The sequence below is a fragment of the Orycteropus afer genome, unplaced genomic scaffold, assembly GCF_000298275.1.
Source record: "Orycteropus afer afer isolate SDZICR_OR568_19922 unplaced genomic scaffold, OryAfe1.0 scaffold00172, whole genome shotgun sequence".
In the NCBI taxonomy this organism is placed as follows: domain Eukaryota; kingdom Metazoa; phylum Chordata; class Mammalia; order Tubulidentata; family Orycteropodidae; genus Orycteropus; species Orycteropus afer.
Window position 1 is genome coordinate 3,367,787 of NW_006921759.1, and position 12,841 is coordinate 3,380,627.

General features: G+C 42.4%; 2 protein-coding genes across 2 annotated transcripts in view; one reads left to right on the forward strand and one right to left on the reverse strand.

The window, feature by feature from the left end:
- Positions 1-1,443, reverse strand: part of ENOPH1 (enolase-phosphatase 1) — an 88,512-nt gene extending 87,069 nt beyond the window's left edge. Inside the window, exon 1 of the mRNA XM_007946819.1 lies at positions 1,360-1,443. Within this exon, the coding sequence (XP_007945010.1) occupies positions 1,360-1,443 (84 nt within the window). The remainder of the gene's footprint in view (positions 1-1,359) is intronic.
- Positions 1,444-2,614: 1,171 nt separating this feature from the next.
- HNRNPDL (heterogeneous nuclear ribonucleoprotein D like) lies at positions 2,615-6,188 on the forward strand. Its single transcript, XM_007946820.2, has 7 exons — positions 2,615-3,057; positions 3,838-4,006; positions 4,091-4,252; positions 4,739-4,870; positions 4,988-5,102; positions 5,656-5,826; positions 6,118-6,188. Exons 1-7 carry the CDS (start codon positions 2,615-2,617, stop codon positions 6,186-6,188), a joined length of 1,263 nt encoding a protein of 420 aa, XP_007945011.1.
- The last annotated feature ends 6,653 nt before the right edge of the window (positions 6,189-12,841 follow it).

Below are 12,841 nucleotides of genomic sequence, written 5' to 3' on the forward strand. Positions count from 1 at the left end.
GTAAACTGCTATATGGAAAGTGAATTTGCTCTGTAAATCTTCACCCAAATCACAATCAATCAATCAATAAAACTTTCACCCAAATCACAGTAAAAATTTTAAAAAACCTATGTAACATATCAAAGTACTATGACTCTTTTAAAATAATGTCTAAGTGGTTGTCATATTGGAGTCCTAAATCTTAACAGTATACACCAATTTTATATTAAAACCTGTATAAAAAAATTACTTTTCATGGGTGAATTGTAATAAATTAAAACGGGAAAAATTTTAAAGATTCCTCAGTTTTGTTGGAAGGATTTCTCCTCTGTAAAAGAATACTTTTGACTAGTACTGTACACAAGCACCTCCAGTATTAACTTTCATGCTAAATGAATTCTTAAACTTGCAGGAGTCAAAATTAGGCCCGAGGAATTCTTTGAAAAATTATACTAACATTTGATACTTATTTATTCTGACAGATATATATGTAAGAACATAGGTAAGAAAGGAGCCTGCTTCCATTTATAACTCAAAGTTGTAAGCTGTGAATTAGGTATATACAAGTGTTAACAGTGACTTCCCAGCAAGAGTGCTTTGGATGGTTCGGTTAATTAAAAGCTTCAAGCTTCATGGTTTTCTGAGGAAAGTGGACGGGATTCAGGAGTGTTCTATAGCTTAATAAAATCAGCGCTGCGGACCAGAGAGACTATTCCAGGTCAGATAACACATTGTGCAATTCGGCCTCTAACAGCAGAAGTGGAACTAGAAGCAACCGTGATCATCGAAGATAAGAGGACTACTTGAAGTCATCCTTACACTTCAGTCTTTGCATTTTTCCAGAGCTAGGAGCTCTGGTAGCATAGTGGCTAAGACACTTGCCTGCTAACCAGAAGGCTGGCGGTTCAAACCCATCAGCCACTCCTCGGAAGGAAGGTTGGGCAATCCTACTTCCGTAGTGATACTGCCTCTGAAACCCAAGGAGGGGTCGCTATGAGTCGGGTTTGACTCGACGGCACATAACAACAACAACAACAAGAAATCTCAAGAACTAAGCCGCTTGTCCCAGCCAAACAATGAGCAGGTGCACCTGTCAGAAAACGGCGGCCAGGCCTCGCCTCAGCTCACCCGTTCTCCTTGGCCCTTTCTTGCTACCACCTCCATCCCTTCCCATCCAACTGCATCTCACGAAAAGAGCACCGAACGGGGAGGAAGAACATGGTGCAGCGCCAACCGCCTCAGCCTTTCTACTTCCTCCCCATTCCACACTGAATGCAAAGGCACACCGCCTCAAAGCCTCGTGCAAGGTCTGCGATATTTATAAATAAAGTTTTTTTTTTTTAAGCACAAGTAATTTCCCCGCTCCCTTCCGCCCCTCACCTTCACGAAAGCAATCGGGGTTGTGGTACCTTCGATATCTAACAGGATCACAGTGACTTCGGCAGGCACCGAAAGCACGACCATTTCCCTGCCGGAAGCTACTACTGGTATCGGCCTACTGGTTGGAAGGGCGGAGGATGGCGGCAGCTGCAATTCCTAGAACCGTCCTGGGCTCCTGAAAGCCCCGCAAGAATCTTGGAGCGGCTAAAAGCGTGCTGCCTGAAGCGCGCAGGTAAGAGGCCGCCTCACCGCACCTGAAAGTGAAGAGAGCGGCCGCACAGGTTTCCAGAACTCGGAAGCTCTGGAGGGCAGAAGGCCGACACCACGTGGGCAACGGAAGGGGGCGGCCCTCGCCGGAATCCGAAGGGGCGGGGGAGGAAAGGCGCCAACCGGGATTGGTCGCCAGAGGGCATCGAATCTGATCCGTCAAAATGGGCCTAACGTGGGCGGGAACAAAGAAGGGAACGCGGGAGCACAGTGCGCGAGTGCGCGCTCTCCGCAGACTGGTTGAGCGAGCGGGAGAGGCCCGGGGCACGTGCAGACGGGAGCCCCGCGAGTGGCGCGCCGGGGATGTGAGTGCCCCTTGCCCTCTACATCACCTAACCCCCTCCCCGCCCACTGCCTCCACTTTTGCATATTTACAGTAATCTGACCCGGCCCCTGCCCCTCCTCCCTTCCTCAGAGCACCGAAGAGGCCGTATTGGGTCCCGGTTTTCGTGACTGCGTTGGTCTGGGTTCCGGCCGATCGGCTGGGCAGGCCTGCCGCGCCCCCTCGCCGGCGTGCCTTTGTCGGTAGCGGAAGAGGCTCTCGCACTTCGCCGTTGCCCGAAGGGGTTGCCGGGCACCCGCTTCCTGTTCGGCTGGTTCCAGCCAGCTCGAGGACAAAACACGCGTGCGCGCGGTGGATGGGCGCGCTCGCCGCCTCAGCCAGCAGCGCCGCGCGCAATCAGTCTCTCTCCGGAGCAGCTTGTCCACGGTTCTAAAGCGATAGCAGCAGCCGCCGCAGCCTCTCCGCACTGGGGGACCGAGGGAGGAAAAAGGCGGGGTTGGCGGCTCTTTTGCTGGGAGTGGGCTGGACCGGACGGCAGACAAAGGCTCTCAAGGCAAGAGGGACTGTGGTCCTGCGACGGCGCTGCTCGGGTTTTGTGGCCCAAGGACTTTTCACCCTATCGTTTTTTTTTTTTCTCTAATTCTCCTCTCATCCCAACCTCGCGTCCCCTCACCCGCGATCTCGCTTGTCACCGGGAGGGCCGAGATGGAGGTCCCGCCCCGGCTTTCCCATGTGCCGCCGCCATTGTTCCCCTCCGCGCCCGCTACTTTAGCCTCCCGCAGCCTCTCTCATTGGCGGCCGCGGGCGCCGAGGCAGCTCGCCCCTCTCCTCCCTTCGCTCGCTCCCAGCTCTACCCGGCAGGGGGCGCGCCGGGCCCAGCGCCACGTCACCGCCCAGCAGCCCTCCCGATTGGCGGGCGGGGCAGCTATAAAGGGAGGGCGCAGGCGGCGCCCAGATCTCTTCCGCCGCCATTTTAAATCCAGCTCCATACAACGCTCCGCCGCCACTGCTGCCGCGACTCGGTCTGCGCGCCAGCACCCTCCTGCCGACAACTCTGCCGCAATGGAGGACATGAACGAGTACAGCAACATAGAGGAATTCGCAGAGGGATCCAAGATCAACGCGAGCAAAAATCAGCAGGATGACGGGTACCGTACGCTTCTCCTCTTAACTCCCCCTACCCCAGCGCGTCGCGCGCGCCATTCGTCCCTTGAGAGTCGCGCGCTGTCCCCGGTCTTGCCCTGAGTTCATTCCCCGCGTGCTCGGTAGGCCCTACTACCTTGAAGAGAAGAGGAAAGTAGAAGACGAAGGGGGTGACTTAAGAGCCCGCGAGAGTGGGGGGAAGGGCGGAGGAGGGCGGCGGTGGCGGCTTCTGTGTCCCGAGTGCGCAGGCGCTGCTAGTGGCCCGGGGGGAGGGGCTGGCCTCGCTGCGCCACATGCTGCAGCTGCTGCCGCCTCTTCATTGTGTCTCTGAGTGCTCCGCGCGGTTTTGCTGGAGAGAGCGAAGAGAAGTCCTGGTTTGGGGACCAGTAGGCGACTGATACCCAGAAAGCCTGTGATGAGTGTCTTTAGGTGGAACGTTCGGCTGACAGCTGAAGAATAGGGTGGTCTTAAATTGGGGTAATGATGTTAGGAAGTAGGTTTGAGGTAAGAAGGGTTTGGGCAGAACCTTTAATGTGTTTTGCTGGCCCGCTATAAATTTTGTACTGTGAAGTGTGAAGAGGAAGTTGGTCACTATTTCTTAGTAAGTTACCTCGAGGAATTTTGGGATTTTTGTGGAGTATTGTTTATATGTGTGTGTAAACACGGATTAAATTGCTTGCCGTTAAATCACCTGCTTATTTCACAGTTAAATCTAATTAATCTCAAAATTGAGCTAGACAGTTGAGTTGGTAATGTTTTAAAAAGCATACGTTTTTTATTTTTAGTAAAATGTTTATTGGAGGCTTGAGCTGGGATACAAGCAAGAAAGATCTCACTGAGTATTTGTCTCGATTTGGAGAGGTTGTAGACTGCACAATTAAAACAGATCCTGTCACTGGACGGTCAAGAGGATTTGGATTTGTGCTTTTCAAAGATGCTGCTAGTGTTGATAAGGTAGGAATGTGTTTTGCCTTGTGTTTTGCAGATTGTTCTGGGGTTTGGTTTTACATTGTCAAATAAATAAATCCTATCTTCTAGGTTTTGGAACTGAAAGAACACAAACTGGATGGCAAATTGATAGACCCCAAAAGGGCCAAAGCTTTAAAAGGGAAGGAACCCCCAAAAAAGGTTTTTGTGGGTGGATTGAGCCCAGATACTTCTGAAGAACAGATAAAAGAATATTTTGGTGCATTCGGAGAGGTGGGCCATGTGGTTCTGTTGACATCTACCTTTAGTGTTTGATATGCTTATTAAATGTTTATTTTAGGGTGTCTTACAGAAGAAATGTATATGGCAGCTGAGGATAGGATTGAATTTCTGCTAGGATCCCTTCCAGTGACTATACCTTAATTAATTACTGCTTCTTGTGCTGTAATGGAAACTACAGCGTCTCACTTATTTTGGCCAAAGCATGGGTGTTTTGGTGTAATCTGTCTTTGAACATAAAAACTAGTTGCTGCATGTATTGGATACAAAATGATACTGAATAAAGTTTTAGCCTCTTCCCCTCAACGTTTCATACACAAATCACTGTGAATACATGATAAAGCAGTGATTTCTAACAAATTATCTGACAAGAATAGTGTTGTATTATATTAAAGCTTGAAAAAGACTTGTGACATTCTAAAACTTTTTGGTAGCTTTTCAACATTACTGGATGATCTTAGGCATGCACCTTGATTTCAGATTGAAAATATTGAACTTCCCATGGATACAAAAACAAATGAAAGAAGAGGATTTTGTTTTATTACATATACAGATGAAGAGCCAGTAAAAAAATTGTTAGAAAGCAGATATCATCAAATTGGTTCTGGGAAGGTAAAGTCATTTTAATTATATTAAGTAAAACTTTGGAGATTTTTTTTCCCCTAAAATTTTTTCAATCGGAGAAATATAACTTCCATAAAAAGTTAATGTGTTTGTGTTTGTTTATAGTGTGAAATCAAAGTTGCACAACCAAAAGAGGTATATAGGCAGCAACAGCAACAACAGAAAGGAGGAAGAGGTGCTACAGCTGGTGGGCGAGGTGGAACTAGGGGTCGTGGACGAGGTGAGGCTTAGTTCTAGTTCGTGGGAAATGGCTTAATGGTAAAGCTGTGAGCTGCTAAACAGGAGTAAGCCTAAAAGAACTAAAGCCAAATTTAAACTTAGTAATGTTCAAACATGGAAAAGTGCCCAGCTTAGTGGTTTTTTGAATAAGCTTACAAAGTTTTACCTTTCCAAAGAATGGCCACTTTGACAATTAGTGTCATCACTGGTAGGCGAGTATCCTGTTAGTGAGTTAAGTGAAGATTACGTGATAGACCATGGCATGATAGGTTTTCTTGGGCAGGAGTCCTTGTTTTAAGCAGAACAGTTGACTTCTCTTTGGATTTGTCCTGATTTCCCATTAAATTTAAAAGGCTTGATAATGGCGCAGTTGGGCTTTCTACCCCACCCTCCTTTGTTTTCTTTTTTATGACAACTAAAAAAAATTACTTTTTCAAGCAGATAGCGGTATAGTTTTTTCTATCTTAAGATTTGCAGAGTGAGGGACAAGAATGAGTTACATTAGAATTGGGGGTCCGAAGTTCTTTGCTAACAATCACTGTGCATTGTTTCAGGTCAGGGCCAAAACTGGAACCAAGGATTTAATAACTATTATGATCAAGGATATGGAAATTACAATAGTGCCTATGGTGGTGATCAAAACTATAGTGGCTATGGCGGATATGATTATACTGGGTATAACTATGGGAACTATGGATATGGACAGGGATATGCAGACTACAGTGGTAAGAATATTTAACTTAATTTCCTAAACCAATGGTATTGAAATTGAGTGTTACAAGTACAGTCCTGTTTGGAAATTGTTTCAGTGTATGTTGGTTTTTCTGTTACTGAAGTTTATGGAGTTTTGTAGCATTTAATAGACTCATTAAGATATTGGTGCTTGTAATTGTTTCAAAACATGCTTTTCATTTTTATTTGGAATATAGACTTTCAACTATTTGACAGCTGATTTTCTTTCATGAAACCATTTCATAGAAAACTATTTTAATGTAATTTTTGTCTTTTAAAAATAGGCCAACAGAGCACATATGGCAAGGCATCTCGAGGGGGTGGCAATCACCAAAACAATTACCAGCCATACTAAAGGAGGACATGGGAGAAAACAGGTGTGTATAAGAATACAAGAAATCAGTGGAAATGTCTAATTTAATTTAAAGATCAATAGACAAATGAAAAACAAGTAAAAACAAAATATTATGTAGCCTGTTTTTACTAAATTGTTTATTTTTTAATTGCTTTATGAGCCTGTTTTGCTTTAAAGTGTCTATAGATCTTTAACTTTAAAGTCTGATCTCACCTTTTTTAGTATTACAGAAAAACTTAAGAGTTTTTCTGTTTGCTTTGTGTACCAGGTGATCTAGAGGAATAATTAAACTTTTTTAGAACTATTAACAGGTAAAGTACTGAAATGGGTACAACTTAAGGAAAACAAGAATGTTGTCTTCTAACTCTGACATTATACCTTGTTTGTACCCGCCAGCGGGAACTTCATTGCAGGCCGTGTGTCACCCTGACCACGTCTATCTCTGGGGGTCGCACGTTGCGGGCAGAGCGCAAGGCATACACCAGAAAACGCTGTCCTGTGGTATGGTCTCTTCCAACTTCATGTACCAGCGTAAAGATTAAAGTGGAAAACTTCAGACTTTGGCTTCTTTTTTAATCTTTTTGAAGATTAAGTGTCTAAACTTAACTTAAATGGTTTTTTACAGGAGTTAAAGTACATAAATGCCTTTTTACAGCTTAATCATTTTGGTCTTCTGTTTAGTGTTGTATTTCAATTGTGGAGCCTCATTTTAAGTGTTCATTCTTTAAGATTTAATGCTTGCTTTTTCTTTTTATAGCTAATAGTGAAATCTACAAACCAAAACAAGAACTTTTAAATCTGGGATGTAAATTAAAGATCATATGCACAAAACAATTCCTTTCTTTGGAATATAATAAACTTACTAGAAATTTATGCTTGTAATGGCATTTTACTTGGCTTACTAGACATGCTTCTAGTAGACCTTAATCTAGCACATTTCAATTTGTGAATATGAGAAGATTGCATTCTCAAGTTCTCTTCTGAATAGATTTAAATTCAATACCATTTGAGGATGCCAGGATGAGTTTACTAACTACCCAAACTGTTTTTTCAATGAATATGTATGTGATCTTTAATTATTGAAGAAAAGAATAAAGTGAGGACTTAAAACAATTCATGAAAGTGGACCTTTGAAAGCTTGTCAGAGTTGTACAAAATTAATTGCTGTTTTGTTTTTGTTTTTAGGAGGAGATGCTAAAGTAACCCATCTTGCAGGACGACGTTGAAGATTGGTCTTCTGTTGATCTAAGATGATTATTTTGTAAAAGACTTTCTAGTGTGCAAGACACAATTGTGTCCAACTGTATATAGCCGCCAATTAGTTTTCTTTGTTTTTACTTTGTCCTTTGCTATCTGTGTTTTGACTCGATGTGGATTTGTGTTTATACGAATTTTATTTGTATGATTTCATGTTAAACCTCAAATAAATGCTTCCTTATGTGATTGTTTTTCTGTGTCAGGTACTAAATAGCTCTGTAAAAAAAAAAAAAAAAATGTAATATTGAATAAGCAATAATTAGGTCACAGTTCGTTTCATAGGAAGTGTTGGTACATAGGGAGAAACTCCTTTATGAATAGCCAGCCACCTTGTCACCTTATTACCCATTTTTATGGATGTATTCTATGCTCTAAGGCTTCATTTCCCTATTAACTGACACTTTGACCCCATTAAAGTTCATCAGTTGTCTGCTGGAAAAATCTTTAGCTAATCACCCAAGGCTGTTAACAGTTCTCTTGGCAAAAATTTCCAGATATACACGAAGAACACTGATAGCTACGTTGTACTTAAAAATGTCAAGGTGTGCTTAGCAAATTATATAAAGATTTTAGAAGTGGAAGCTAAAGGTGTTAAATCAAAAGATGAGGTGAGTATTTGCAGTAGTGGCAAAATAAGTTCTGTTGGTATTATAGCCATCACCAAAGTGAGCAGGATGTCTTAAATTGTACATTCTTGGGAGCCTATGGTTGTGAGTTCTTAGAAAAAGTTGTGGTAGTGAATCCATCGGTTTTAATAGTTTATGAGCTGAGTAGTTAAGCATTTCTGTATTCAGATTTAGGAGTATTGGAAGAGATTTTGAATCTTGCCAGTGTGAATGAACATACAAGTGTAGCTTGACTTTTATGACATTATAGCAAGTCTTCTGATACACTGAAAAGGAAATGAAACAGGTTTATTTTAGGTTTTTAAAGATGTCCTGGGTACCGAGATCCCAGCTTTTAATTTTGTATTCAGTGTAGTTGATTGGATTTAAGGAAAAGTTTATTTCTGTAGTTCTCATTAGTCTGCTTCCTTCCGTGTTACATTTGGCATACTCAGATGTGCATGTGTAGACATTTGATTTTGCCCTGAAGTAAATTTTATATATGCTGATAGACTTGTTTCTCCCTTGTGTGCCTACAACTTTTCTTGTTCCTATGATGTTTGTATTCACTGGGCTATCAAGTTAAAATGCTTTTGGCCTGTTTTGCCTCTGTGTTGCTATTTGACGTTAAACCCAGGTGGAGTACCAGTGTTGGCTATCACAAGGGATTCTGTTCTCCATTCTTTGAATATGCAACCTTAGGGAACTGAAGGAAGATAATTTCATTTTAAGTATGTTACCAAAGTCAGTGGGTGCAGTGTCTAGAGTAGTAAATCCTGTGAGTTCAGACGACAAACTGACATTGAGATTGTCTTTCCCTGATCAATACTGAATAAAGCCTTTTTTATTAAAAAAAATAAATTCCAAGCTCTTCAGTCAAGTCTTGATATAGTTGACTTAGGAAATCTACATGTAGAAGTTACTGAGATGGTCCACAAAAGATTGGGAGTAAGAGGGAATTTGGTTGGTTTTTTTTTTTTTTTCCCCTGATGGCCTTTTACTCTAGATTGTTCAGATTTCACGAATTCTGTTTTAAACCCTATAAATGTTCACCAACCAAAGTGGTAAATTTGAAAAAATACACCAAGGATAAGTGTTCTAGGCATTTATAGTTAAAACTGTGAACTTAGTATCAAAGTTCCATTTTGGAGTACTAATGCAGAACAGTTGAATAATTTGATAAACTCAATTGAAAGATGGGGATAGTAGTGGCATTCTGAAGTATCTATGGCATTCAGGCATACTCAGTCTTGTTAAATATTCTTGCTGAATTATTTTGACCAACTTCTATGTGCTGTTAATGCATCTTAACAGAAACCTAATTGGCAATACTGGTTGAAATGGGACTATACAATGTTAACATTACATAGTCATAGCCATGTTTCTAAGATTAGGGGTATTAAAAATTAAGATGTCTGTTGGAGTATAAACATAAAGTATATTCCATCACTCTTAGGTGCTGTTTTATTTTCAAAATGGTGACATCTTTTGCTACTTTTTATAATGCAGGGGCATCTATCTGCACAATTAGCTTATCACTACCCATGGTGCAGGGACCTGGCAGTGTTTTGATTATACATAGGGTCACTGGGTTGGAGCCAACTTACCAGCACCTAAAAGCAACAAGTCATGATTACCAAGATTTGATCAGGTATCAACCATAGGATAAGTTTCACAATCCATAGTAGGTGATATTTCTGTATAAACTATGTAGGTATGCTATGTGAAATCCTAGCATTAAGCAAAATTGGGCAACATCAATCTGCAAAAATTTGACCTTTGTTTACTTGAACTACATCCTGGTAGAAGAGTCATCTAATCTATGGTCTCAACTTTTTGAGCAAAAGCCATGCAGTTTCTATGTTGTTAAAGTAATTCACAATGTATTGCTATAAAAATATCGGCTACTGGATAGGGATTTTATGTTTTGTCTTGAAATGATTGGATGTGGAAATTGAGACTATTGAATAGTAAACAATAAAAACACACCTTTGACTTCTCAACTCACTACCTTTTATAAACTATAGGAAAGAATGTGACACCCCAGGGTAATGTTAAATGTTCTGAAGACTTCTTGTGCCACTCTAAATGGCAATTTAATCTCAGATTTTACCCCTTAGTCAGTATTCACTCAAGGATTGAATGAGTTTGGGGAAGTGTATCATAACCTTCAAGGGTGGTTAGCATTGAGGTGTAGCCTTAAAAAGATATACATAGTCTGCTGTAAGTTACACAGTCTCTGCTATAAAAAATGTGTTATGTGTCGTCGAGTCGAACCCGACTCATAACAACCCCTTCCCTGGGTTTCCGAGGCAGTATCACTATGGAAGTAGATTGCCCCATCTTCCTTCCGAGGAGTGGCTGATGGGTTTGAACCGCCAGCCTTCTGGTTAGCAGTCAAGTGCCTTAGCCACTATGCTACCAGAGCTCCCATAAAAAATGTAGGAGTTTCAAATTATAGAATGCTTAAGCTTTTGGGTGATCTAAGACCAGTACAAGGAGCTCTGGTAGCATAGTGCCTGAGGCACTGGACTGCTAACCAGAAGGCTGGCAGTTCAAACTCAACAGCCACTCCTCAGAAGGAAGGCTGGGCAATCTACTTCTGTAGTGATATCACCTTGGAAACCCAAGAGGGGTTGCTATGAGTCGCGTCAGACTCGACAGCACATAACAACAAGACCAGTACAAGTTACAAGAGAAACTATCCTGCAGACACATATTCTCATATATTCCAATGATAATCTTTGGGCCAAAATCTGACCAAAAAAGTTCACTTTAGATGGAAATTCAAATATCTATACATAGATAACTCTCAGGGAAAGTACATACTTTGAAAGTCATTTGGCTTAAAAGATGCTTCAAGTTGTTAGCTTTTGTAATAGCACACCAAATGTGTGGAATTTGCTTCCATTAATGAGGTTGCACTAAGGGACTTTTTTCAGATGGTCTCATCCTGGTATTTCTGTTTGTGTAGGTGAACATTCACATAAGGTGATTGTTTTGTCAATGAGACAAGGACGGTTAATGTAACAAAAAGCCCACTTCAAAATCTTGACTTATCCCCTAATTTTTCAAATTGTAGGAGTTAACAAATTAATAAAAAGAACTCTGATTGAATTTTGGAAGCTATCTTAGTTTCCTAAGACTGCTGTAACAAAAGAGTGACTTAACAAGAACAGAAGTGTATTTTCTCACAGTTCTGCCTGCTAAGAGTCCAAATCCAGGTATGGGCTGTGCTGATTGCTTCTGAGGAGTCAGAGAAACCTGTTCCATGCCTCTCCTGCCTTCCAGTGGCTTCCCTCATTCTTTCGAATTCTTTAGTTTGCATCTGCTTCTGTAGTGACATGGCTGTCTTGTTCTCCACTTGATGAGATTAATACCCATCTGACTGCTAACCAGAAGGTTGGTAGTTCAAGCCTGCCAGCCACTCCACAAAAGCAAGACTGGGCAATCTACTTCCATAAAGATTTACTGCCTCAGAAACCCAATGAGGGTCGCTATGAGTTGAAATCTACTCAACAGCAGTGGGTTTGGGGGTTTTTTGTTGTTCTAATTCCCTATGACCTCATATTAACTGACACCTTCAAAGATCCTATTCCAAACATGATCACTCCCACAGGTATCGGGTTAGAACTTCAACATACTTTTCTAGGGGGCACAATTCAATCCATAACAAACTATTAAACTATCAGGCATATTTGAGGTCTACATTTTGAACAGTTGTCACTGTTCACTGTTTTGAGAATGGCCTTTAAGCGTGAAGATTGGCTACTGTTTGTAGTTGCTGTTGAGTTATCTCTGACTCAGTGACCTTATGTACAATAGAATGAAACACTGCCTGGTCCTGCACCAGCCACAATTTTTGCCAAACCTGAGCCCATCACTGCAGCCATTGTGTCAATCCATCTTGTTGACAGTTTTCCCATTTTTCTCTAACCCTCCACTTTACCAAACATGATATCCTTCTCCAGCGATTGGTGCCTTCTGACAACATGTCCAAAGTACGTGAAATGAAGTCTGGCCACTCTTTCTTCCAAGAAGCATTCCAGCTGCATTTCTCCAGGACAGATCCTTTGTTGTTCTGTCAGTTCATGATACTTTAAGTATTCTTTGACAACACCACAACTCAAAACCATCAACTCTTCTTCAGTCCTCTTTATTCATTGTCCAGATTTCACATGCATATGAGGCAATTGAAAACAGCATGGCTTGGGTTGTTGTTAGGTGCCGTCAAGTCGTTTCCAACTCATAGCGACCCCATGCACAGAGAAGAAAACACTGCCCGATCCCACGCCACCTCACAGTTCCTGCTATACTTGAGCTCATCATCACAACCACCATGTCAATCCATCTCGTTGAAGGCCTCCCCCACTTTCGTCGACCCTCCACCCTACCAAGCATGACACTCTTCTCCAAGGGATTGTCCCTTCTGACAACATAACCAAAATAGGTGAGATGAAGTCTGGCCATTCTCATATCGAAGGAGCATTTCGGGTGTACTTCCTCCAGGGATCCAGGTGAGGAGAGGGAACCCAGGCACGCCCAAAGCAGCAGGGCGGGAGAGTGGGAGAAAGGGGATTAAAAGCCAGGAACCTGGACAGAGGAGCAGTCAGCTGCAGGGAACCAGGTGAGGAGAGGGAACTCGGGCACACCCAAAGCAGCAAGGTGGGAGAAAGGGGATTAAAAGGCCCAGGAATCTGAACAGAGGAGGAGTCAGTCGCAGGGACCCAGGTAAGGGTGGTAAGAGAGGTTTCCAACAGGGAGACAAACTTGTCTGTTGGTTTGTCCTAC

Bases quoted from the DNA above. Each gene is read 5' to 3' on its own strand.
- HNRNPDL (XM_007946820.2), top strand. From the start codon at position 2,615: ATGGAGGTCCCGCCCCGGCTTTCCCATGTGCCGCCGCCATTGTTCCCC. The intron at 5,103-5,655 runs GTGAGGCTTAGT...GCATTGTTTCAG, and splicing joins AACTAGGGGTCGTGGACGAG to GTCAGGGCCAAAACTGGAAC. The intron at 5,827-6,117 runs GTAAGAATATTT...TTTTAAAAATAG, and splicing joins GGGATATGCAGACTACAGTG to GCCAACAGAGCACATATGGC.